Source organism: Dermochelys coriacea, chromosome 3, assembly GCF_009764565.3.
Source record: "Dermochelys coriacea isolate rDerCor1 chromosome 3, rDerCor1.pri.v4, whole genome shotgun sequence".
Classification (NCBI taxonomy): domain Eukaryota; kingdom Metazoa; phylum Chordata; order Testudines; family Dermochelyidae; genus Dermochelys; species Dermochelys coriacea.
The window spans coordinates 166,677,317-166,704,459 of NC_050070.1; the positions used below are offsets into that span (position 1 = coordinate 166,677,317).

Consider the following 27,143-nt stretch of genomic DNA (forward strand, 5'->3'; position numbering starts at 1 on the left):
GGGGATGGGCTGGTTTTGTTAGTGGACTATTTTATTTTAGGTGGTAGAATTACAAATATATGTCTCACGGTACATTTAAAAGTTAATTTACTGTTGGTGGGTTATTTTTATTTTATATGTTCATATTCATTTTGTACTTTTCTTTTGAGGTTAAAGGTCTAGCTAGGGGACCAATTCTGCTACTTTTGCTGAGTTTGAATACTATTTTATCTCACTGTGCAAATGGTTCCATTTAAATCAATGTGACTGTTTGCAGAGTAAGGTACCACTCAGTGAGCGGGAGTAAGGGTTGCAGAAATGGGCCTTCTAAAGTAGTCCTCTTTGATTGCAAAAGTCCCATGACCCTGAGGCAGGTGATTTTCTTTGGCCTGTGGTTGTTTTCCATTAATGTCAAAATCACATATCCCTGCATATTGTTCCTTTATCACACAGGATTGCTTGTAATTTATGACCATATTTGATTTCACATCTATGCATGTCACTTCCTTTGGCCCCCAGCAATGTATCATTTTCTGAAATTCAGTTCATGTTTTCATATGAATCTGGTGAGTTTACACCCTCACCAAAAACTAGCCCTGAATGTGTTAGCAGTAAATGTAAATATGTGTAGTTTCATAGCAAAGTGATCACATTTTCACAGATATGAACCAGTACTCTCCTCTGCCGCATAACAGGACACCAGTGGGTCCTCACTCTTGGTTAAGTGCCTCATGATATATTGTGAGTTTTGAGATCTTCATTACGCCACGAATCTCTCCCTCTTTTTTGCTTAAGTAAATGGATTTTTTGAACTTCAAGAACAGTTTTGATTTGAGATGAAAGCTGATGTATTCACAGGGCCACGCTGTTGAACTGTTGAGATTTTCCCTCCGCCCCACCCTGTTCATCTATGTGGACATCTGTTTCACATATCAGAGCCTTTTGCAGCTCTGTTCAACTGCTAGTGCAGTGTTCTTCTTGCTGAATTGGGCCCATACAGAGTTATTTCTAAGGAACTACATTGTTAATATGAACAACACAATCTGTCAAGACAGCCCCTAACAATGCCTTGAGGAAGGAATACAATGGCTCTCCTTGTCATTGAGCTCCAGTGGCTCCACAGTGGTCAGGGAAAGAACCCCAAAGGAACAAGAATGTCAAGAATGACAGAAATGGATTTGGAATGATAGCAGAGAAATGAATTCACTACAATGTGTTTAGAAAGATCTTTATTACCAATATGATGATCTAGATCATCTTTTCTGTTTCCTCTGCTGTTGCTGAGATCAGTGAAAGAGATCCTAGATAGCCCCAGGTTGAGAAATGTCATGACTTCCATTAGTTTTGTTCTGAGGAAAAGGACTGGTATCTCTGAGCAGAGTGTTTCCAGTCACGAATGATAGGGCTGCAATTACTGGACTTCCTATTGTTGCTAATAATATAACTCCTTCCTTAAACCTCAGTGAACTGAACAGCACTAGGGATGCTGTGAGGGTTCTTTCCAAAACAGAACACATTACTTAAAGGCTGGAAATGTTTCACGCTTAAAATACTTGAGAGAATATTTTTCTGCAATTAATCCTTTTTTGACCAAAACTGTTAAACCTTTACTGGCAACTGCGTGTGTGTCAGGGATGAAGTCTATGCATTTGTGGATCAAGTATTGGTGTGTATTTGTATTCAGGTTTTCCTTTTTCAGATGTTCTTTAATGCTTCAGGGACCCATATGGGCCCACACTAATGTGAAATCTGTTCTTCTCATGCTATATTAATTTCTTGATGGTAAAATTGCTCTAAAGAATACCAGATTTCATCACTTAACGTGGCCCTGCATGTGCCATAAGGCATTTAAAAAATCCTCAAAAATGGAAACCCAAGGGCAAGTGTGTGTGTGGGGGGAGATAGGAGAGGAGTTACACTAGAAAATAGTGGTGATTCTCCTCTAGCTGAAGAGCTGGAGCCCTTTATTTTCTGAGCTGAAAGTCCTAGGCTCTCTTCCTGATGCCACATTTAGCTTACTGCTATGTTGCCTCTGTGTTTGCCGCCATAGATTCATTAGATGGATATCCCCTTGCTTTTTCGGATGACTACAGTTCCACCTTCATTAATCTCCCCCTTCCCCCCCCCCCCCCCCCCCGGCCTAGATGCTGCCATTGCCTCTTCATGCTTCCAACACTTTACCAAAAATACTTGAATGCACATTGTGTTCTTCCTTGCACCAGCCTTTAATTACTTGGTATCTCAATCAGAAGCTCAATCAGTATGGCTTTCAAGTTGTTTTTCATTGCACAGAGACTGTTTGAGTCAAGGGTTTTAATGATTTATTGATGATGTCTGACTCAGGTTGTCTGTATGTTCTAATTTTTCTGGATGGAAGTGCTGCACTTGAGGCAGGAAAAAACTCTGTCTTTTGTTTTGGTTCCACTCCATAACTGGGCTGGGCTATCTGGCAAGGCCCTGAATTGGTTTTGTTCCTTCTCGACCAGCAGCAATTAATTTTGTTCCAGTGAGAGATTTGTGTGTGTGTGTTCCTCTTCTGCTGATGTCACTTGTGCATCCCTCTGGGATCTGTTCGTAGCCCTTCCATTGTTGACAATTTATATGTTGCCTGTGAGACAAATTATTCATAAGTATAGGGTTTGGCTTTCACTATTATGCTGATGAAACCCAGATTTATATTTCACTTAAGCACAGTATTGATTCTGCTGTCTCTGCATTGGAGGCTTGTTTGCTGGACATAAAACTTTAAATGCAACTAAATTTCCTCCAGCTGAATGCAGATAAAATCAAACCTCTGTGACTGGGCCCTCTGCAGCACTTCTAGAAATGTTGTTAGTTATCAGGATTCAGTGTGATGGATAAAACATTAACATCTAATCTGAGGTCAGAAATTTTGGTGGCATTCTTTTCTGCTGATGTTTTACTGGAAACTCATATAATTGGGCCTGCCCATCAGCTCTGTGGGTAGTGTTTTATAAGGGCAGATCAGGGGAACTTTTCAAAAGTACCCGAGTGATTTAGGACCTGCATCCCTAGTTTTTGGCTCTGTGGATGAGGGGAAAGCAATAGATGTGTTATTCCTTGACTTTAGCAAAGCTTTTGATACAGTCTCCCACAGTATTCTTGCCAGCAAATTAAAGAAGTATGGGCTGGATGAATGGACTATAAGGTGGATAGAAAGCTGGTTAGATCGTTGGGCTCAACGGGTAGTGATCAATGGCTCCATGTCTAGTTGACAGCCGATATCAAGCGGAGTCGTCCTGGGGCTGGTTTTGTTCAATATCATCATTAATGATCTGGACGATGGTGTGGACTGCACCCTCGGCAAATTTGCAGATGACACTAAACCAGGAGGAGTGGTAGATATGCTGGGGTAGGGATTGGATAGAGAGGGACCTAGACAAATTAGAGGATTGGGTCAAAAGAAATCTGATGAGATTCAACAAGGACAAGTGCAGAGTTCTGCATTTAGGATGGAAGAATCCCATGCACTGCTACAGACTAGGGACCGAATGGCTAGGCAGCAGTTCTGCAGAAAAGGACCTAGGGGTTACATTGGACAAGAAGCTGGATATGAGTCAACAGTGTGACCTTGTTGCCAAAAAGGCTAACGGCATTTTGGGCTGTATAAGTAGGGACATTGCCAGCAGATAGAGGGATGTGATCATTCCCCTCTATTCGACATTGGTGAGGCCTCATCTCCAGTACTGTGTCCAGTTTTGGGCCCCACACTACAAGAAGGATGTGGAAAAATTGGAAAGTGTCCACCGGAGGGCAACAAAAATGGTTAGGGAACTGGAACACATGACTTATGAGGAGAGGCTGAGGGCACTGGGATTATTTAGTCTGCAAAAAAGAAGAATGAGGGGGGGATTTGATTGCTGCTTTCAACTACCTGAAAGGGGATTCCAAAGAGGATGGATCTAGATTGTTCTCAGTGGTAGCGGATGACAGAACAAGGAGTAATGGTCTCAAATTGCAGTGGGGGAGGTTTAGGTTGGATATTAGGAAAAACTTTTTCACTACGAGGGTGGTGAAGCACTGGAATGCGTTACCTAGGGAAGTTGTGGAATTTCCTTCCTTTTGAGATTTTTATGGTCAGGCTTGACAAAACCCTGGCTGCGATGATTTAGTTGGGAATTGGTCCTGCTTTGAGCAGGGGATTGGACTAGATGACCTCCTGATGTCCCTTCCAATGCTGATATTCTATGATTCTTAGGTACTTAGGGGCCTAAGGCTAATTGAAAGTCAATGGGACCTAGGCTTCTAAGTGCATGTATCATTTTTGAAAATGGGACTTATGCTCCTAAATCACTAAGGGCCAGATTTTAAAAGTTAAAAATTAGGTGCCAAAGGATGCAGATAGGACCTAGCTGAATTTTCAAAAGGACCTATGTACCTAACTTCCTATAGATTGGGAATTAGGCACTAGGCACTTTTGAAAATCCCACTAGGTACCTATCTACCCCTTTAGGCACTAAAATACCTTTATAAATCTGGCCATTAGGTGCTTTTGAAAATTTTATCCCATATCCTCAGCTGGCATAAACCAGTGTAGCTCCATGGACTTTGACAGACCTATTCTGACCTACACCAGCTGAGGATCTCGTGCAGCATGTTTAGTCTCTTGCTTCCTAGCCCTTTGGACTGGAAACACTCTGGAGACAGCATGCCCAGACCCTTGGGAGGAGGAAGCATTGAATGTTGCTTTACAGCAGCCCATATGGCCAGTCTAAGAGCAGCAATGGTTCATCCAGTTCTTCTCAGCTGAAGGACAGTGTCTGTGGTGAGCACATGTAAGAGGAGGAGCTTAGTTCTTTTCCGTTCGACAGCAGAATTATTGGTGTATAATGTATTCGCCCTGCTTCTCAGAAAGGTTGTGGTACTTTGGTCCACCTCACCATTACCCCTGAATTATGCAGGAGATCCAGGACAGATACTTGGAACTTCATTTTTCTGGTATTCTCTGGCCCCTTTCTTCACCTTAATGTTTCTTTCCTGGCTTAGGGACACATCCTGCTCTCCCCTCTGCAAATCCTACCTATCCAAAGGGCAGCAGAAACAACATTGTTCAGCTCCCCAACAAGGATGGAAGGAACCCTTACTAGGAACCCTTACCCCTACATGTGGAGCTGTGCTCTGTGGGAAATACACAAGGGGTGTTGGGGGCTGCTGGATCTGCAGCTATGAAGGCACATCAGCCTACCAATTTCTCCATGGAGGGAGGCTGCAGCAGCCACTGAGGATTCTATCCATCCCTGACCCCTGCAGAGCACTCTTGCTCACAGGTCATTTACTGGGGCTATATGAAGGGTCTGGGAAATGCACTTTGAAAAATACCTGAGAAAGTGGAGAAGCGTGTTTTGGCTGCTCCTAGAGGACCCTCTAAGGTAGATATGGCTTGTATTCCTAATGTTGTTCGGGGGCAGGTTGTTTTGTAAGTTTGTTTAGCTGCTTGTATAATGTTGCTAAGGTAGTGGAACATCCGACTACCGAAAATACCAAGCATTTGAATCCTCTTGGTTGCTTCAAGAAATGATGGTTGTAGTCCTTTGTTTGCTGGCCTGTCTGACAATTTTTTGGCTCAGCTCCAGTTTCTGGTGCTTAGTCCCTGACAAATAACTAAGCAACTCTTCTGGCTTAAAATGGGGTGAAATAAGGGCTGGATCTCTCACTGGCTAGTGTTGGATTTTCAGCAATTGGAAACAACCCTCACCTTTTGTCTCACTTCTTCCTGTTCATCCTTTCAGATAATCTTTTCCTCTTCCATCCCTGCCAGAAAGATGCAATAAAATGTGATGTCATACATTAAATAAAAATTCTTTCTTTCTCTCTGTTCCTTCACTCAGGAGAGCAGATTTTCTTATAAGATTTTTGATACTTCCTAGTTCCATGTGAACAGTGTGTTTCATGATATTTTAGCATTTAGGCTTCTGATGTCAGCCTAAACTTGGAGTTCAGAGGTATGTGGCAATGATTAAACAACCACAACAAAATGATGATAATCAAGTTTTTCCCCCAAAAATACAGAAAATGTGAAAATTCAGGTTGTTTCTAATTTCATTTGGACTGGTTTGCTTCTACTTAACTCTTAAGGTCTCAGTAGTTATATAGCTTCTGAAGACATAATTAGATTGTTTGAAAAACAAAGCGTGAGTGGGACCTCAAAATCAAACAGATGAACATTTTCTTGGGTTCTTGTTCTTTAAAATCCACAGTACCCATTCCACAAAGTCTCCAGATTAGAAGCAAATTGAGGGAACATTCTGATCTCACTAAGTCTAGAGTAACTTTTTGCTTCACTAGTGTAACTGAGATCACAGTTCCAAATACCTGTTACTGCACTGAAATGTGTCCTTCATCTTTGTTTGATTTTATGAAGAGGAGGAGACAGAGATCAATTTTACAAACACATTTTTCCACAATTAGAAACCTCAGCTGTATGCCAGTGTATGGCCACAGCAACATCATCCCAGATCCATGCCCACAAGTCATGTGTTTATGAATCCAGCCTACTTTTGTTCATTTAACTAAATAATGGTATCAGATCAGATTTATTGGCTTCCCACATTAGCTGTGAACCTATTAAGGTACAACTCTGGCCAGACCTTTTTTTGGTATATTGTGATTCTGACATATTCAAAAGCTATCCTTTAAAAAGACATTAGTGTGAGTACCATGGGAAAATAATACTCCAGGGATGTAGATGAATTGATATGATTTCCTTGATTGTATCTTTTTATTTATGAGGCATAATTTATGAGTACTGAAAAGCAAACTAAAATGAGTGATGACTAACTACAGCCAAAGTAATAAATCAGTAGCAGCGAAAGGAGTGGTGATTTTGATCGAATCTATTGAATTAGCTGTTGCCCTTAGCCATTACAGGTATTGGAAAGACCTTTTAATATCTGCTTATCTCTCTCAGGGGAATAGGATAACTATATCATTATATACCCATAGGAAGCAAATTATTAAATTGCCTGCTTTTTAGAGTTAAACCTGTTTACATCTCTTATTAATTACTGGTTTAACAGTGCATTATATGAAACGAGCTGCAGTTACATTTTGACATGTTTTTTGATCCCCAAACTGTTTGCTGTTGTGATATTTCCCCCCAAGAATGGATTTAGCATTAGCATGACTGTTAATGTTTTAATAGTGTTTTGCAATTATTAGTCAAGATATAGAGCAATGTTAAGAGGATCAAGCTTGGCCTAACACATTACCGAATCATTAGAACCCACATGCCTGAAATCCAGCTTTATGAATGTGATCTACAGGCTTTACTATAAAAGAAAAGGAGTACTTGTGGCACCTTAGAGACTAACAAATTTATTTGAGCATAAGCTTTCATGAGCTGTAGCTGTAGCTCATGAAAGCTTATGCTCAAATAAATTTGTTAGTCTCTAAGGTGCCACAAGTACTCCTTTTCTTTTTGCGAATACAGACTAACACGGCTGCTACTCTGAAACCAGGCTTTACTATGGATGTTAACTAAATGCCAGAGGGGAAGGAGGGTTTTGTAACTAAGGCACTGGACAGGTACTTGGAAAATCTCCATTAATTTCCTGGCTCTAACGGACGAGTCACTTCATTTCTTCATGCCTCATCTCCCCAACTGTAACATGAGGATATGTTACTTCCTTTCTCCATCTTCCCTGTCTATCTCATTTAGATTGCAAGTTGTGTGGGGGAGGGATCATTTCTTATTCTGTATTTATACAGCATCTAGCACAATGGGTCTCTGATACTGTTTATGGCCTCTAGGTGATGATGATGATGATAATAATAATAGTGTTTTGTTTTGTGCTTTGAGGAGAGGCTGATTCATGTCTAAAAGTAGCTAGGAAGAAAATGACAGTAGTGACAGTCAGTTTACGTCACCAGCTAGAGAGGGTTCTGCTGTATCTGGCTGTACATAGAAGAGACAATGGTTATCCAGCCTACCCTGAGCATTGCCTCCTGGCATTATATTACGCCAGAGCATAAAGCAAAAATACTATGCAAGTGAGGCCTTTGCCCTAATCACACCCAGTAACTTAATATTAGTTATAAAATGACTAAGATATTTTTCATAGACAGCTAATAATTTAGTTTAATGAGTTTTATTCCCAGAATGTATGTGCAGTTGTTAAAATACACCCATTGTGCTCTATTTGTAAAAAGCGGCCAGTGATTTTGCGGGCCTCGATGTTGGGGTGCTCAGCTTTAGACACCTAAGCAGAAGTGCTGAGCAACCTCTTCTGTACTGAAGGAACACTTCTGAAGATGAGGACTCTTCAAAATGTCTAAAGCGGGCACCCAGAATTGGAGGGAGCCCAAATCAGCAGTAATGTCTGAAAACACTTCCTTAAGCAATGGCCTGATCCAACTCCCTTTAAATTCAATGGGGGATTTGGAATTGACTTTAAAAGGAGCAGGGTTGGACCCCAAGTCCTTTCACACTGTGGAACCCTTATAGTGAATGTGAATGGGGCAGAGTAGAGCTGCTCCTCAGCATGGCTTTTGCACATGGAAGGGGGGCTCCCTGCTGGTACTGGCTATGCCAGTGCAGGGATGTATTAGCAGTGGACCTGGAGAGGGATTGTTAGATCTGCACTTATGCAGTGATTGGAAACACGTACATACGGGATATAAGGCAGGAGTGGTCATTACTCCAGGAGTAGTGGCCATGGATGGCTACAGAAGGTAAACATTGTAGTTCTGCAGCCTGCCTCCAGTAGGGGTGTGATTTTATCCCTTGCACAGTAAAACCAGATTATGTTGGATTTGAAATTTACCACCACTATGCTGAAAAATTTAAGGATTTTTGGTAGTCACAGAAATGCACAACTACCATTTGTGCTGTGTGCACATGAGAGTGCTCTTTGCTAAAATGGTGGGCGCTGGCTAAAAGGAGATGTTTCCAGACCCTTAGAAATGCTCTGTTTATGTCCTTAACTCTCTGGCAATGGTAAATCAATCCCTTCCATTGCTGACTGCTAAATTAAAGGATGCTTAGCATAAGGAAATTTCAGCTTCAATAACTGGTTTTTGCTAGGTAGCAATTGTCACCAGCTATATGGACATCTGCATCAGACTTTATCAAGTTAGTTTTAGGATATCTATTGCATTGTCAAAGTACTGCCTTGGGAGAACCCATGAAGCAGAATTGATCAGCTGTGTTTGTGGTCGTAAATATTTTAGTCTGTGGAAATTCTTTAACCTCAGTGATGAGAGCAGAGCCTGGGTCATTAAGGCTGCAACACTCAGACACCAAGATTTGCAAGTCCAGATGTGCCTGAAGATTACGGACTATTAATGTACCTGTTGAATCAAGAGCCATCAATGCTATAGGGACCATTTAAATGGCAGTGAATGCATGGAACTGCAGAGAACCTGGGGTCTAAATGTCTCCTGGGAGACTAAATATTCCTAATCTCCTAAACTGCATGAATAACCAGATGAAGAACTAGGCAGTGATGTAGCTGAAAACATTAAATATTCCCCCAGTAATAGGAAAGCTGTGAGAATGCCATATGCCCTACTAAAGCCAGGTGGTTCTTGCAGAACAAACTTGGTATATCTTGATGTTTCCATTGCCATCTAGTAGCTTTGGCCTATCTTGAAGCCGTGGGCAAAGAATGGTCTTGTGGTAAGCCACTGCGCTTGGACTCAGGCAGTCTGTGTTCAGTTTCCAGGGCTCTTAGGCAAGTGACTAAATCTCTCCGAACTAAGTTCCCTATCTGTAAAGTGGGCATAATGATATTCCCTGACCTTGCAGCAGTGTTTGTGAGTTAAATTCATTAATGTTGTGAAGCACTCAGATGTTACAGTAATGAGGATCATATAAGTACCTACCTAGAAAGAACTATTAGCTCTCAGCAAGTCCATCTCCCCCTCAGTTCAGAATTGTTCTTACAGTTTGTTTTCTAGTGTTTTATCCAATCTGGTTTGAAAATTCCCAAATGAATCAGTTTTCACCATTTCCCTTAGGGTACTTCTACAGCCTAATAGATCTCCCTGGCAGGAGGTTTTTCCCAAATCTTTCTATTCTCAAGTTCATTTTTCAATCCTAGTTCTACCCCCATGTGCCATGTTAAATAATTCCTCTGTATCTTTGATATTTACACTTCACAAATATTAATAGACAGTTATGGTTGCTCCCCTTGTCTCATAACCAAGCTCTATCTATTTAGATCGTTTAATCTATTATCTTTCCTAATATTTTTTCTTTCCTCATAAATCAGTCTCTCTAGCACCATTAATGTTTTATGTTGCTTTTCTCTGAACCCTTCCAAGTTTGTCAATGCCTTTCTGGTAGGATGTTGCCCAGAAATTAATACACTATTCCAGGGGTGGACACAGCAGATTGGTATAGAGATGGACTTTTTGAACTATGCTCTGAATTGTGTTGTCTCTGCAGAAGCAACCCCAATTATTTTGGCTGCACTGCATTATATGGCACTTAGTTGCAAGAATGGCTCATGAGTGCCAGTACAGCTGTGCATAAAATAAAGTATCCTTGAGACTGCTCTTTCTTATACTAGGGGCAGGCCCAAGAATAGGGAAAGTGCAAAGATGGCTTGAAACTACCTGTTCCTTCTCTTGTAAATTCCAATGCAAGTGCACAGCACAGCCAAAACAAAACACAGAGCCTTTTGTTTCTAAACATTGCTAATACGATGTGCAGGGACTTAATCACACAAGCTCCATTACCTTTATTTAATATGAGTCATGCACTGAAAATGTCCTGTTTTTGCTGAAACAAAAATATCTCTATTCATTGCAAAAATCTGATATTTATGCAACCTTAAGTTTGGAGGCTGATTTCAGGAAACTGAAAAGTGAGGACTGAAACTGGCACAATGTCTCTGAGAGGTCCAGGGAGCTGAGGGGAAGCATAGCCACGGCATCACCCTTGAAAAATGCTATGCACTCCCCCCTTCAAAGGTCCAGTTCTGCTGGCACATATACAGAGGTGCTGCAAGGTCACTTTTGGAAAGGCTAGCACCAAGAGCAGTGCTACATGTGTGGAGTCCTTGGGCTTACAGTCCTGTATGCAAGGACTGTAATTATGCTTGACTCATCTGCAGGGCTAAAGGAGTTGGCTCCTTGCATCCTTTCTGTGTCTTGTGCATCCATGCTAGGATGACCAGATGTCCAGATTTTATAAGGACCATCCCGATTTTTGGGTCTTTTTCTTATATAGGCTCCTATTATCCACTCCATCTCCCCCCATCCTGATTTTTCACATTTGCTGTCTGGTCACCCTAATCCAGATACAGGTGTGGTTTGATCTGGCCTTCTGTTTCTCACAGACACATAGATGACTGTAGGACACTAAATCTCATGGCAGTGTATGCTGTGTCACTTACCGCAATATCAGATGAATCCTCTTCAATACTGGAGCGGTCTCCTCTTTAATAGCCCATTGCTAGAATTGTGTTAACCTCAGTATGAACAGCAAATCCTCTCTTTTGAACTTTCCTGGGAGTCAGCATGTTTAAAGGGACTTCCATCTGATCTGTCCAATATACGTATCTACCATCATTTGGGAGGCACATAGAGTGTGAAGAACATAAAACTCTTTTCACAATACTGCTACTAAATTAACTGGGACTGTGCTTCTTCAAGTGTCAAGAGTTCTGGTTTCTTTTCTCTGATTCTGTGTCTACTGTCTTAACTTAGGGCTGCCTCTCTCCTAGGATGCGTTAGGTGTGAGTCACTCTTTTTTTAGTGTTATTTTGGCAGTTTCGGTAGCCATTTCATTATTCATTAGCTGAGAAGTCATTTTGCTTGCCCACTAGTGAGGTGCTTTTCTTTCTTCTGGTGGTTCACCTCGGCTATGATGGCTATTGGCCTATGTCCTTGAATCATGGAAATGTAAGAGTTGGAAGGCATCTCAAGAGGTCATTAGTCCATCTCCCTGCACTGAGGCATGGTTATGTCCAGCCCTTCCTTTAATTCCCTTAAGGATTTCCTGTACTGATTGAATAACTTTACATATTATTTTATGTTGATGCAAAGAAATCAGTTTTCTTGCTCAAAACTTTAGCTCCTTTGTAAAGACCTGAGTTTTTAAAGAATTGTAGGGACCATTCCTGCATGGGTAGGGAGATGAGTTCAGTGATCTAACAGGCTTTTTCCATCCCCTAGGTCTATGATTCTGTGATCTTCATCCATGTCTGAAAGCCAAACAGATTTAATTGCCTTCAGTGGGAGTTGTCGGTACTCAGCTTTGCTGAGGAACTGGACTTGAATTTGGGAAAGTGGGTGTGCTGTGGAGAATCCACAGACATTATTGCAGGCAGGGCTGACCCACACCTGAGGCTGGGAGCTCAAATGACGCCCCCAACCCCACTCGCTTGGGCGAAAACTTTGAAAGGTCTCAATTCTGCCTTCTTCCTGTTCTACTACCTGTTCTACTACCTGTTCTGCTACCTACCCCAATAAAGGAGAACTAACAACTTAAAATGACTTGTTCAAAAATGTTAAGTAACACTTAACTTTCAAATGCCTGAACAGCAAATGTAACTTTTCTTGTCTGCATAGTAAACACTGGCATTTTTAATCTGTTTGAATAATCAAAGTGATGCTTTCCGTGCCTTCTTGATTGCAAAGATTTGAACTGCTTCCTACTGAAGGTCCACAGTCTGGGCCAGCTCACGCTCCATTGAGATGGTTGCAAGGCTGACCAGCCTCTCCTATGTCATTGTGAAGCGTAGATGTGTTTTTATTAACTTCAGTTTGGAGAAGCTGCGTTCTCCACTGGCAACTGTTACAGGAAGTGTTAGAAGTATGTGCAGAGCAACAAAAGCATTTGGAAAGAGGTTGGTCTTCTTATTTGTGCACATATATTCCAGAAGAGCCTTTGGAGTTGATGCTGCTGAAATGTATCTTGAAAGGGCTTTCAGTTCATCACCTAAATCACTCTCATCAATATTGCATATGTCATCATGTGCCAACACTGTCTCTAGTGCCATGCATTGGAGGGGGGAGGGATAGCTCAGTGGTTTGAGCATTGGCCTGCTGAAGCCAGGATTGTGAGTTCAATCCTTGAGGGGGCCATTTAGGGATGGGGCAAAAATTGGGGATTGGTCCTGCTTTGAGCAGGGAGTTGGACTAGATGACCCCCTGAGGTCCCTTCCAACCCTGATATTCTATGATTGATGGTGTAGGTCTTCTTCAGGTATAGTGTGGAGCTTTGGAATATCATACAACATCCCAAATATACTGCTGTGTTCCTTGAGCTGCATGAAACATTCTTCAACTGACTGTATTGCACAATCTAGCACATGATTAAAGAATTCAACTTTGAATTGTTGGGGTCTCTTATGGGATTATCCTGTGCCTCGTAATCAAAATGTCATCTTCGGTGACTCTTGTATTCTTGAATGGGTGGGAAAATAGCTCCAGTGTGAAGTTACTCTGCCAACTTCTCTGCACTCTTCAGAACATTTTGAAATTCCTCATCTGACTGGTAAGATTGTAAGTATGACTTTGCTTTGTCCAGTTCCATTGCTCCAGATATATCAAGGTCAACACCTTGGAGTCTCTTGCTTACAACATTTATTTCAAACATTAGGTCATGCCACAACACTAAGCCACACATAAATTTGAAGTTATGTCTGTTTCTGGTGATTCCATTTCCCTCTGCCACTGTTCTCCCATGAACAGTTCCTGTCATAGTAGTATCCTCCATAATGGCAACTATGGCATCATCTATCTTCCCAATTTGGTGTTTGATAGGCTTTATCGCCTCCACTCAACTTTCCCATCATGTGGCACTCAGTGGTTTCAGTGTCTGAGAGGATGTTCCCAGATGTTGCTTCAAAATTTGCCATTGATGAGTTGATGCAGAGAAAAATATATAGATGCTTTGAATTACATTAAAAAATTCAGCAGCCTCACTAGAAGCTGATGCTGCATCACTGACCACCAAATTCAATGAATGAGAACTGCATGGGACAAAAGAAGCTCAAGGGTTTAACTCTCAGATCTGTGTCTGCACTCCTCTGTTCTTTCCTCTCATGTTGGCACCATTATTGTAGCCCTAACCTCTCATGTCAGGATCACAATTCCAATATCTTCCAGCTTTTTAAGAAGCACATTTGTCAGACCAGCTCCTGTAGTATCATCAATGTCAATAAATTTTAGAAGATGCTCTCTGACAGTCATCATTGCAGGGACATTTTCACTAGGTTCTGTTGTTGTTACAAAACACACCATTAAAGTCATTTGTTCCATATGGCTGATGTCAGGTGTGCAGTCCAGAATAACAGAGTAATATCTTGCTGACATCAGATCTCCCACAATCTTCTGTTTGACTTTTGTTGCCAGTAACTGTTTGATCTCATTTTGAATTGTTTTTTCAAGGTAGTGGTGTGTGTACATTTCTTGGGTGGTGACTCTTCTTAGATGCTCCTGGAGTACAGTATTAAACTCAGCCATTAGCGCCACAATTTTAAGGAAGTTTCTATTGTTTGGCACATACAGCTGATTTGAAGTGCCACACAGTGCTAGGTTTTGGGTAGCAAGCATTCTCACAATGGCAATGACCTTTTTCAGAACATTTTGCCAGTAAAGAAACTCTGATGCAATCTTCTCTTGATGCTGATCATCTATGGTGGCCTTTAACCCTAGTCTCATCTCAAGCTCTTTCCACCTATGGAATGCTCTCTGGTGATTTACTGCCTTCTCATGGCATGCCAGATTTCTAGCCAGATATTTCTAGTCCTTTGTTCCTGTGGAACATTAGACTGGAAGAGTTTGCAACAAAAACAGTATGCAGCATTCTGGGTTTTTGAGTACATAAGCTATGGCCTCTCCACTTTGTCACCATTGGGATGTCACGCTAGTAATGTGTTGGATGGAAACTTCTATTTTCATTGTCTTTGGGGAACATGAAGTTTTTCACTTGCTGTGACCCATGCAGTACAAGGAAGTCCCTCAGGCTGCTGCTCAAGTGGGTCCACAGTCCTGGATCATCTAGACTTAAGGAACTAAACTCAGCAGCAGCTGTTTTTGCGCCTCCACCACATTCTTCTCTGATCTACACTTTTCTTCAGGAATGTGCATGGTTACATCCATTTGAGATGGAGATATGGATGCTGCAGTAGCTGCCACGTCACCTGCACTCTGCCTAACTGGAAGATCAGGCATCTCCTCACCACTCACATCCTCACTGGGGCCGGAAGGCTCACTATGAACATTTGTGTCTGTGTATCTCGGGGAAGCTCCTTCCTACTTAGATAGATAGAAAAGCTTCCTTTGCTTTCTTTCTTTTTCTGAATGCTGCCCCAGAGGGGCGTTTTCTTCTCTCACTCATGACTGTTGTTCTGTGCCAGCTATAGTGGCTCTCAACACTCAGTTGAAGGGGACAAATAAGCAGGCTGGTAGCAAGGCCTGAATGAGGGAAGATATCAGCATCTTAAGGGCCTAACTGGTTCCTACTACTTCAGTTGACTGCCTGTTCTCCTCAAGTGGGTTCAGGGAAGCAGCAGGAAACAGGAAGCTCCCTGAGAAGTTAATCAATCCAGGCTCCTGGGGGTGCTAGAGAGATAAATAAGAGGCTCCTCCTTCTTTCTCTCCCTGCAGCTCCTGTTGCTTTCTGTTATTCCTTCTCACCTTTTCTCCTGCCTGCCTGTTATCTCTTGTGCCCTCCTTCCTCCAGCACAGCGCTCCAGCATCTCTGTGCATCTAGAGCAGAGGAAATACATATGCACCAGCAGCAGACATGTTTTCTACACTCAGGGTCCTTGTGGCGCCCCCACCCATCCCCCCCAAGTCTGGCACCTGAGGCAGCCACCTCAGTTCGCCTCATGGTAAGGCCAGCCCTGACTGCAGGTGAGAGTTTATCCAAGGCAGGCTTATTGTGCTAGAGCTGAGGCAGCTTTTGCAGCATGTTTCTGCCACTCCTTATGATTGAGGTCTGTAGGACAGTCACTTGTAACCCAGTTTTTGCCAGTTCTTGGTTGTGCTGTCAGACTTGGAAGCTGCCATATGACCGTTTTGGGTGATTGCTGCTCACCAGTCTCCAAGAACGGGGGTTTATGGAGGCCCTTTTATGAAGGAGAAAACAAACTCACTTACCTGTGACTGGAGTTCTCTAGTTCTCTGAATATATTGCCTCCAGAGAGCTTCTTTCTTTCTGACCCTACTTCAAAGTGCTGTCTGGGCAGGTGGCCAGCAAATTGATGAAGAGGTCTGAAATACTCTTCTGTAGATGCTTTTGGAGCCCCTTTGTGGCTTTCTTGAGACACTGCACCCACTAATGGCTGTACAGATTTTGGCAGGGTTCTGTGTCCACGCACTATGATGTAAGACTTAATGATTATTGAAGCAATATATTAAAAGAGTTAAAGTAACAAGTACCTTATTTTGATAGTTTTCTTCTTTCCATACACTGTAGTACCCGAAGTCTCTACTTATATTGGTAGTCTAGTGCCATGATCACTTCCCCCACACTCTTATCCTTATTCTGCTCTTGGCTAGCTTATTTTTTATGGCTTTATACAATATATATAACAGGTAATGCTTCTGTCTGCAGTCTTTTATGAATGTTATTGCATGCCCCTTATGTTACCTGCATCACACCTCAGAATGATGCAGTGCAACTTCAAAAGACTTTCTATTATTTTGTTTGTGTACAAAAGCATACCACATAGCATTACGTTAATCCGTGCAACAAGCTGTAACGGTTCATGACTGCTGTGTGATGCATTTTTGAAAGGATCATGACAGAGCCTTCAATTTTTAATAGGTGCAATTGACTGCAGGTGCAAATGCTAGCAGTTGGATGTATAACTGTCTGGTTTGCATATAAACTCAGGCAAGTGTCTAAATATTAGCATTTATGTCTGCAATTAATACTTATATCTCAGAATCTCAAAGTGCTTGCTATCACTAATTATCACAACACTCCCTTAAGGAAAGTATTTTTATGCCCATTTACCCTTTTACAGCTGGCTAAACTGAGGCTGAGAGAAGTTAAATGATTTGCTCATTAAGGCCTCACAGGCATGTTCCCATAGTTCAGAATAAAACTCTGGAGCATTTCACCCCAAGGTTGGTATTAAGTCAATACAGGTGGATCTCTTCGAACTGTACCCTGCCTAAGAATTGCCATCCATGAAGAAATACTCCTTAAAATGAGCAACTATTGTCAAATCTTTGTAGCCGCAAGGACTTAACTGAGATAGTTTGGCGTGTTGCAGTACACTGAAAGGAGTTTGACTTCAGGAAAACAATTCTACAGAGATCACTGAAAGAAAAATATGATGTGCAAACTTTTTGGTATAGGATCTCATTTGTAGTAGAGTTTGCTTTAGTAGTAGTATGTGCTAGCAAGAGTATGAGAAAGTAACTTTGATTCTTTAACTTTAGTTGACATCTACAGTTTTTGAATCACAACACTTAAAGCCCTTGTATGTTTTTGGTTCTCTCCTGCACCTGACCCCTTTTAAAATGTAAACTCCCTGAACATAGATGTTGTAAATTCAGAAAACTGAAAGTTCTCCAGGGTCTGTTTTAAAAAAAGCAAGATGAGAACTTTAAAAAAAAAAAAAAACAACTGTCCAGAAGAGATTTTGTGAGAATGTGTTTTACTGTAGTTAGAACTGCTCAACATGAAAGCTTACTAAGGAATACCTATACTAAAAATCACTCAGACAGTCCTCTTGTATTGCCATTTAGATCTATCATTCTGATTGATCACTATGTGGTTGCCTATTATTGAGCCTAATTTAACCCTATACACTCACACATCCATCTATTCTGTCTATTGTACCTGACATTCTACAAATTACTTACTCATGCAAATGATGACCTAAGGCAACCTTTTATGATATTCGTGTTTAATTATACAAATGGTTTTTGATAAATAAGATTATACATCCTTCCATATGTTTATGCACTCCTTGATGAAAGCAAAATTTAATTTTCATGCAGATTTGTTGGAGACTGTGTTTAATAAGTGCTGAGTTTTATGTAGTCTGCAGATCAGTCTGGTTTTGGTGAAGCTGACAAAATCAGTAGGCATAGTTCATAGAGACGTGCAGTTTTTAATCAGGCCTAATTCAAGCTGCTGTATTTTGAAACCTTGGAACTGAAACCACTCTCTTTGTGCTAATATAATAAAGCAAATGTTATTGCAAAAATAAATGAATAAAATTAGAGGTGCTGACTTACCCATGCTTTTCAATGTGTTTTCTTTATATTATACTTTGGATTACTGACTATTTTGCCAAATGATTAATTATATTAATATATTTAATAGAGTGGGGTCCCTTAAAAACTTGCCAATTGCCTTAAATCACTAAGGTCCTGCTTCTGTAATTGGATCAGTGCAAAGGGAACTTAAATCCCATGCAGAGCCACATTGATTTAATTGGACCTATTCACAGGCGAAAAAGACATAACCCACAGGGATACAATAGCAGGATTGGGGCTAGGTCAGTATTTGCAGTTTGCCCTTGGAATTTGCAATAGTCAAGGGAATGCTGCCCTTTCTTACCTTATCTTAGGTAAGATAAGGTAAAGTTTTCTAGGGCCTCCTCTGTGTACAGTATTACATGGCAAACAAAAGTGTCTGTTCTTAAATCAGCCTTGCAGGAACTTCATGAAAATGTAGTTGCCCCTCTTAATCATAATGATGAAAAGCTAGGAATGCGTGACAGGAGATGGATGACTTGATGATTACCTGTTCTGTCCTTTCCCTCTGAAGCACCTGATACTGGCCACTGTCGGAAGACAGGATACCAGGCTAGATGGACCTTTGGTCTGACCCACTGTGGCCATTCTTATGTTCTTAAAAATATTTTATTCCCCTCTTTAAAAAGAATTGATTTGAACCAGATGGAGGGACTAGAGAAATGTCACAAAATTGTCTTAAGTCATAGTGCAGTTTTATCTTGCCACCGGTAACGCTGTGTTAGCCCCATCAACTCAGCACTTCCCAGGAGTGTTCAGCATCTTGCAGGCTCAAACCCTTCACAAATTGCTCTTTGTTTTGTTTTTTCAAGGTCTGGTCAGTAAACTCTGCAGGTCGGACTCCTAGCAGCTGGGCACGCTGTAGAACAGGCCCTGCCCCTCCTGAAGGCCTCCATGCACCCATGTTCCACACTGTGGCTTCTACGTTAGCTGTGGTAAACATCAGCCCCCCTCTTAAGCCAAATGGGATAGTCAGTCTCTACAGGCTGTTCTCAAATAGCACCAGGGGGACCGATGTGGTGGTGAGTGTTTATCAAGCTATTCTATTTGTATTTCCAGTTGAACATTTTTTTAGGATTTTAAGTCTGTTAGCTTCTTCTTTTTTATTTTTTTCTACTTAGCAGTGCTCTCTTCTGGCCGAAGAAGGACTGATGTCTCCACTTAGCTAAATGTTGTGCTTCTAAAAGAATTAACCTTGATTCCAGAGCCTTTATCATTGTGTTATATAGTGAGAAAATGTGGGGGAATCCAATGCAACGTTCCTGGGAGATTATTGATTATATTGAAATACAAACTTTCCAAAAATTTGTTAGCCCAAAAAGATTAGACAGAAATTACAGCTGGTAACCAAACAGCTGCTCCCTTTGGACATTACTGTGTTTTGACTTATAAATTTTAAGGCCAGGGTGGTTGCCCTGAAAAGCTTTCCACTTGGCACAGGGATAATATTGTGTAGTAGCTACAAAGTTCTGGAAACACCTAGGAATATTGCAAACAGTGTGGTAATGTTATCTGGTTATCCAATTCAAAACTGAAAAGTTTATAATAACAACCGCTGTACATGCATCTGAAAGCACTGCTGAACTCTAAATGATTATTTTATAGCATTTAAGAATGTTTCAGTCCCCCAGTAGTTCAGCAAACCTACAACAGAATGTTACAAGAACTGGTAGAAAGATAGCAAAAGGCTTTCAGTGTGTCTCACAATTAACATGTAACAAAGGTGTGTATATGTCATGTCTCTAGCATGCAATATGAGCCCTTTCCGTGACCATCCCCATCACAGCTCCAGGGGTATCTGGGACAGGTACAGCATATAGGTTGTCTAAGGATTTTCTTCTTCATCTGCTCCTTTCAGCCCTATGGCAACTTCCCTTCTGCAAAGCCAGCTTCCCCCCCCCACACACACACACCAAAAAAAAAAAGTGCTGTGTAGGATCTTTTATGGCCTGATAGAGTCTACATAGAAAACAGAAATATCATTGAGGGGGGAAACCATGGACCCAGTGCTTAATGGTCATCATTGTTCTTCTTTAAGCAGTTTGGGGAGTGTAATGATGTTGTTTAAAATAGTAGCTTTTAGGTTTTAAAAATCCCATGTTCCTTTGCTTAAAATGTATAAAAAGCACTAGAAGGCCTAGGGCTTTGAGGATCTGAAACACACAATGATCATCTGACGTGAGTCGTTTCTTTCTTTTGGTGTGAGCTGGTAACACCATCCACAGTGTCTCAGTTCTTTGCTGCACCCAGGTTGGGTCTGAAGTTTAATCTCAGTAAGTCAACTGTTTAGGCAACAGCTAGAGAGTTTGGAGTCCGTGTATGTGGAACCAGACAGGCAATCTGCTAAACAGGGGGGCCTGGCTCTAAAGGAGATGTAAGGAGCCAAGTGTGGCATGGAAATAATTGAAAAGGACAATGTAAAAGGCAGATCCAGCCCCACCTTCTGGCCATGGAAGGCCCAAACATGGTGGGCTCAGTGTTGTTCTGCTGCTTAAGGTGGGTGGGGGACAGAACCGGGGGAGCCCATGGAGGGTTCCGAACCGCTTCCCTCTCCTGTGCGCTGCAGAGTTACGCTCCATGGGGTCTTCTTGTTCCTTAGCATCCCTTTGACTAAGGGATGAGTAGATTTGCACTTTGCAATCTAATGCCCAATCCCCCATATACAAAGAGAGACTCATAAGACGAGGGGATCACTGCAGGCTTCAGTGAGTTTGTGGAGCAGCTCTGTTTCTTCTCTGAGGCCTGTTACAAGGCAGCATCCAAACCAGGTAACTTCGCTAAGTCAGGCCTGTATTGTTCAGCCTGGCTTGAAAACAAAAAAGAGTGACCACAGACCTTGGGCCAGGGTAGAAGGTTGTGAAGAGTACCCAGAACCATACTGCACAAACCAAGGGAAAATGTCACACAAGTCTGAGTAAAGTAAGGCTGATATTATCAGCTTTCAAGTGCTGTACAATTCAGTGGCAAATGGGAACCTCCATCCTTCACACATCCCATTTCTTGTGCTCAACGTCCTCCAAGCCTTTGTGTCTATGTCGCCATCTGTCAAGGCTTAACTGTGTTCATCTTTTGTAGTAGTATGTGCCCATTCTCCCACTACCCCAGTCTAATCTGGCATGGAAGTGGCTGGGAACACTGTCTTCCTTGCTCATCATTCCTGTCTGTAAGCATAAGCCATCTCCTGTTTGCTGATAGCATGGCCTGTCCTTATCCCTCTTACGATGATCAGCTGGGTCCATATCTACTTCAGCCTGTATGTTCTTGTCACTTACCCTTTCGTCTCTCCGTTGTCTTTCTCTTCTCATCCTCTTAGACCTGCCATGTGGCTGCTGTGCCGACAGGGGTGTCTTGCTTCTCCATCACTGAGTGGAAGGCATTATCAAATTCAGACTTTGTGTGCTTTCTGTCTTGTCTTGATGCTCTGTTTCCTTGCTGTCCACCCTGGTGATTTGCCTTGCTTAATCACCACAGCAGGTGGTTACTGTGATTGAAATTGCTTTTTTCTACATGCTGTTTGATTTCTTTGGATCTGGAAACCATAGCCACAAATGACCGCAGCAAATTGGAGAAACTGTAGCTCCAGGAAGCAGCATGGTTTGCTTTTTTTAGTTATTTGCTGTTATATTATTAGTTATAACTTTCCACACAGTTCCTGTCCACACACATTTCTTTGTGGTATTTAACTCAGTTTCTCTTTAAAGGTTGATGGATTCAGTTTTGCTGAGAGGGTTTCCTATGGGCTGAAATAGAGGACACATCCCTTCTGTGCCACTTGTGCAGGATATTAGGGCCACTGGCTCTGTGTATGCAAAGATCTCCTGGACATTCATAGAATCATAGAAGATTAGAGTTGGAAGAGATTTCAGGAGGTCATCTAGTCCAACCCCCTGCTCATAGCAGGACCAACCCTAACTAAATCATCCCAGCCAGGGCTTTGTCAAGCCAGGCCTTAAAAACCTCTAAGGATGGAGATTCTACCACCTCCCTAGGTAACCCATTCCAGTGCTTCACCACCCTCCCAGTGAAATAGTGTTTCCTAAAATCCAAGCTAGACCTCCCCCACTTGCTCCTTGTTCTGTCATCTGCTTGTCATTCTTTGACAATGCCCACCAAATTTTCAGGGCCAGCAGTGTGATCCTCATAATGCTGGATGTAGAGGTGTTTGTGCATAGCTGCTTCACGAGTGCAGTCCATCACAGGACTTAAACAATGGGGAAGGCCTTGTACAGACCCACTGCACTGGGTGAATTTCACCCTCTATGACTAGATGATGAACGATAAGGTCAAATCTAGGTTCCCTGGACACACCAAGTCAAAGTCAAACACTTTGAACATTTAATCAATCTGACTAAGCATTTACAGTGCGCTGTGCTATGTAAAGTTCTCTCTCGCCTTTTACAGTTGTCTGAAGGGACTGCCACCCAGCAAATGATACATGGACTTAAACCTTTCACCACCTACTCTGTTGGTGTAGAGGCCTGCACATGTTTCAACTGTTGTACCAAAGGACCAGTCGCCCAACTAACCACTCAACCAGCACCACCCTCTCAACAGCCCCCTCCACATATACATACCATAACCTCAAGAACAGCTTTTTTCCAATGGAATGCACCTCGGTCACCCAATGGCATTGTGGAAAGGTAAGGTTCACAATCTGATTTAGACTTTCAAAGCCAACTCAGAGATTTAGACACACAATTTCCATTTAGATCATTGGGAGTTGTGGGCTAAATCCTCTAGTCATTTTAGATAATCTCATGTGCTGTTTTTAGTATTCTTTTATATATTTGTAAATTATGATGATGATCTCCAAATTGGTGTACATTCCATGCAGAAGAAATCCTCCCAACAAGTGCTTGCCCTCCTTGGGCATCTTCTCTCAAGCAAAACATTGTACAGGTAGAGGAACCTTGCAGTGTCTCCTAAATGTTAATAAACTTGGATTTTGCTGGAGCAATAAGGGAAGTGAATTCCAGAGTCAGGCGATTCCTATCTCTGCCACTCAGCCACTCACATAGAGAGACTGTTAGCAAAAGCCATAGAAGTTGTGAGGCGGGGGTGGGAGAGGATGAGAAAAAGCAATGCTCTCTGGACTAGACAGGACCAAAGCACAGAGGATTTTATAAATCAAAGTCAACATCTTCATTTGCACCTTGAAGCCAATCAGTTGCCAGTGTAGTCTATGGCGAGCAAGTGTAAATTTTTCCATGCAGCAAGCACACTCAATAAGGGCCCATTCCTATCCCATTTGAGTCATTGGGAGTTTTTCCACTATAGAGAAGAGGATCCAGCCCTAAGCAGGCAGCAGCACTTGATGCTTCTGAATGGTTTTCCTTGGCAGCCTCAGACAAAGTGCATTGTACAATTCTAAATTAGTCTGTATTTTACAGCATCATGAGTGTACTCACACCAGAAACCAGATGATCTATGGCGTATTTTGGATAGAAATGGCAGGTTCACATACAATATCCTGTATTGCCCTACTCCCCAAATGCCCCACAGCAAGCTTAGCCAACAGAACCAGTGAAAAATCATCTTTAACCATCAGTGAAACATGAATTAACGAGAAGCAAAAAACTTTTGCCATTCTGCCAAGTGGAAAACCTGCTTAAATGTAAAGCTGTTCATGTCCCTCACCAGCACCCACATCCTCCAATCCCCTGCGCCTAGGTATGGATTCATCTGTGGGCTGTCCTGTTGAGTCCTTCCACAAAATGTCCTGTTTTCAGGACAATGTTGTGTACTGTACTGAGGTTCAGTTCCTAAGCAGTTACTGTAACTAGCAACATGATCCCAAAATGGTCACCTGTTCCCTCTCAGAGAGGGACAGCATATTCCCCCATCTTCAGCACACCATGAGTCCAAGCCCAAGATGGCAGCTGCCTGGTATGTGTGTGACAAAGAGAGTTTTTAAGTAATGACATTGCACATTTATTTTCTCCCAGAATGGACTTGAAATGCAGCCCTGCTAAGGCATAGCAGGGATTAACGTCTCAGCCTGATTTTCACCAGGATCATAATGAGACAAGTGCAATTGTGCACCAACCAATAGTTGCACTTGCTGTTTTGCACCAGCAATAAGTTGAGAGCATAACTGGCATCACAGATACATATATCTTATAAATACCAAAGATGGGTAGCTAGATTTAACTACTTAATTTGCAGGTGCAAGCAGTTAGATGTGAATACATCCACAGTTTCATTGTAGGCACAAAATTGCAGGTGTCAAACTACAAGCATAATCGTTTGTGGGCATGGGATTAGAGGTCATCACCCTAAATCAGGACCAAAGCATTAGAGATTGAATGGGATTTAGAGTGCCCAAAAGCAATGAAGCTGAGATCCATCTCATTAACTAGTAACCAGACATCTAGCAGCCAGAGTGAAAACAGTGCTCATTGATCATTTGTTTGTTCCTTTGATAAGACTTTCATCAAAATGTCAATCTTTTTCTCTAGCTACGAACTCCACATGTACACTGCTTGCCCTCCACATTTACAAACACAAGCAAAGACCTGTAAACCTGGACCCATTGAAGTGAAGTATACAGGTAAAGATCAGAATTCCAATGTGAGTGATCTTCAGCCTTACACAATCTACAACATGAGAGTGGTGTCTTACAATTCTGTGGGCAGCAGTGCTTCAGAATGGACCAGCTTTACTACCAAGAAGGAGTGTGAGTATATAGTGACCATAAAGAGCAATTCATGAGTCTGAAATACCCATCTTTCTAGTCTGTGGAACTGTATAGCTCCAGAAAAAACATGTGGATCATTTAGTCTGTTCCCATCCATTTCACAGAACTAACTACATCATTCCCACTAGCAACCTTCCAAAACTGTTCTTAACATCTCTAGTAATTATGTCTCAGCCACCCACTCCTGGGAAGTCTAATCCACTGTTTGATTGCTCTTACTGTTCAGAACTGTTTTCTTGGCATCTAACCTAACCTTTTCCTTTCTTAGTTTAAGATCCTTGTCCTTCCATTGTGAATTCTGTTCAGTGGGAAGTATTAAGTATTTCATATTTTTCATGAATTCATTCTAACAAGGCAACAGTTTAATAAAAAGAAATATGCCCAGTAAAATGGTAGGCAGGGTGTAATAATGATTGGAGCAAACAAAATAGAAGGGGGACAGAAATTTTAGAAGAGGGCTGTGTGGGTTTTTTGGGGCCTGATCCTGCAGGCTTTGGGCAGGTAAAACTTCCACTGAAGTTCACAGGAGTTTTCCTGCAGTAGTGCTTTTAAAATTGGGCCATTCATGAGGTCTAGCATCTTCAAAAATGAAGTGAAGAATTCCTTATTATTAAGCATTCATATACAGTACTTTAGGCATTCTTGGAAGTTTACATAGCAATTTAATACACAGGCATTGTGTTTACAGTCTAGGTTAATCTACAGTGAATTTGAAGTAGTTTAACATCTTCCTAAAAATGTGGGGGGGGCGGTTTGGGGTTGGTGGTTTTTTTTGTAAGTATAGGATCATATCCAAAATATTCACATAATGAATATAATGGGTATTTTGCCTTGGCAATCTATATGCTGTAACCTGGCAGAGTAAATTTCCTTTGCATACCCTGACCCGAAAAACTTATAAAAATCAGATTTTAAAAAAAAATCTGTTTAAATCAATAGTAACTCAGTATGTAAATTATTAAAACCTAATCCAATAAATCATGAACTTCTATACAATTCCACTAAGGTGTTGCAATAAAGTTCAAGGAACTTCACAGTTGTCCTTATGCTGCTACAAATGCATCCGATGAAGTGAGCTGTAGCTCACGAAAGCTTATGCTCTAATAAATTTGTTAGTCTCTAAGGTGCCACAAGTACTCCTTTTCTTTTTGCGAATACAGACTAACACGGCTGCTACTCTGAAACACAGTGACACTGGAGATCGATTTTACATTCTCTTCCTCCACAAGCATAGGATTCTGTCCCTTGAGCTAAAGGAGAAACTCCCTTAGCTTTCAGCAGTACAGAGCCTATGATACTCAACTGACCAGTACTGATTTGATCTAGTAGAGAGCAGTGCTATGCATTACTAAGTTAATTACAATATTGATGTATTCCATATCAACCCCTCCGAGCCACTAAAATCTTTGCATTCGTTCTGGTTCATTGTGTCTCCTTCATTAGGAAGACCTAAAACATTTCATTAAAAAAGGAGGCAATGGTTTATGGGCATTTTTTGTTGTAAGTACAGTGCCAAAAGCATAACAAATTAACAAGTCTGCATCACATAAGTGAAGTTGCTTTTATCGAAGACAATATTTGGGAACTGGGACTTGATGATATACTAATGTACTGCACTACTGATTGATTAGTCAGGGCAGTGAATTATTGTACTTGAATTGCTGTTTGTAAGGCTTTTTAACTCTCTCTGAAAATAAACTAATGGTTCAAGAAAAAGCTTTACAAATGAATGGATGCCAAAAGGACATAATTCACTCTCAAAGCAGTTTGGTTTGGAGAACAAATAAATTAACTTCAGCTAGTGCTTTGGGCTTAGTTGCAATAAATATTGATTTGATATGAAAAATAGCTTCCAATTATAGTTAATAGTAATAAAGATACTTTACCTGTTAAATGAGAGGAAAAATGCAACAAAACAGGAGACAATTATACTACCATCCAGGAGACACTAACCAGTGGTGTCTCCATGAATAGGAACCTTGTATGCCAATCAGTGCTTAAAATACACCTGGCTGAAAGGGGCTCTATTTCCAGCAAATAAAATTCCAATAGCTCCAGCCAGGTCACTGAGGGGTGGTCATTTCAGTCCCGCCTAGGGTGAAAACCCCTTAGGATTGGCTACTTGCCTGCAGGGGCGGTGAGTTATATGGGCCCATGGTGCCCGTGCTCCAGCAATATTCATGGCCTAGGGTCCTGGCTCCACCAATGTTCAGGGTCAGGTCTCTCCCCCAGGAGCATCCCCCCAGTCCTACGTGCCTGTGCCCTGGGCAGC

General features: G+C 41.6%; 1 protein-coding gene across 1 annotated transcript in view; it reads left to right on the forward strand.

Annotated features, from left to right (window-relative positions):
• The window catches only part of USH2A (usherin), a 590,403-nt gene that overhangs the window by 550,229 nt on the left and 13,031 nt on the right, over positions 1 to 27,143 (forward strand). The window contains 3 exon segments of the mRNA XM_038396580.2: positions 18,987 to 19,196; positions 22,576 to 22,814; positions 24,633 to 24,850. Coding sequence (XP_038252508.1) covers positions 18,987 to 19,196; positions 22,576 to 22,814; positions 24,633 to 24,850 — 667 coding nt within the window.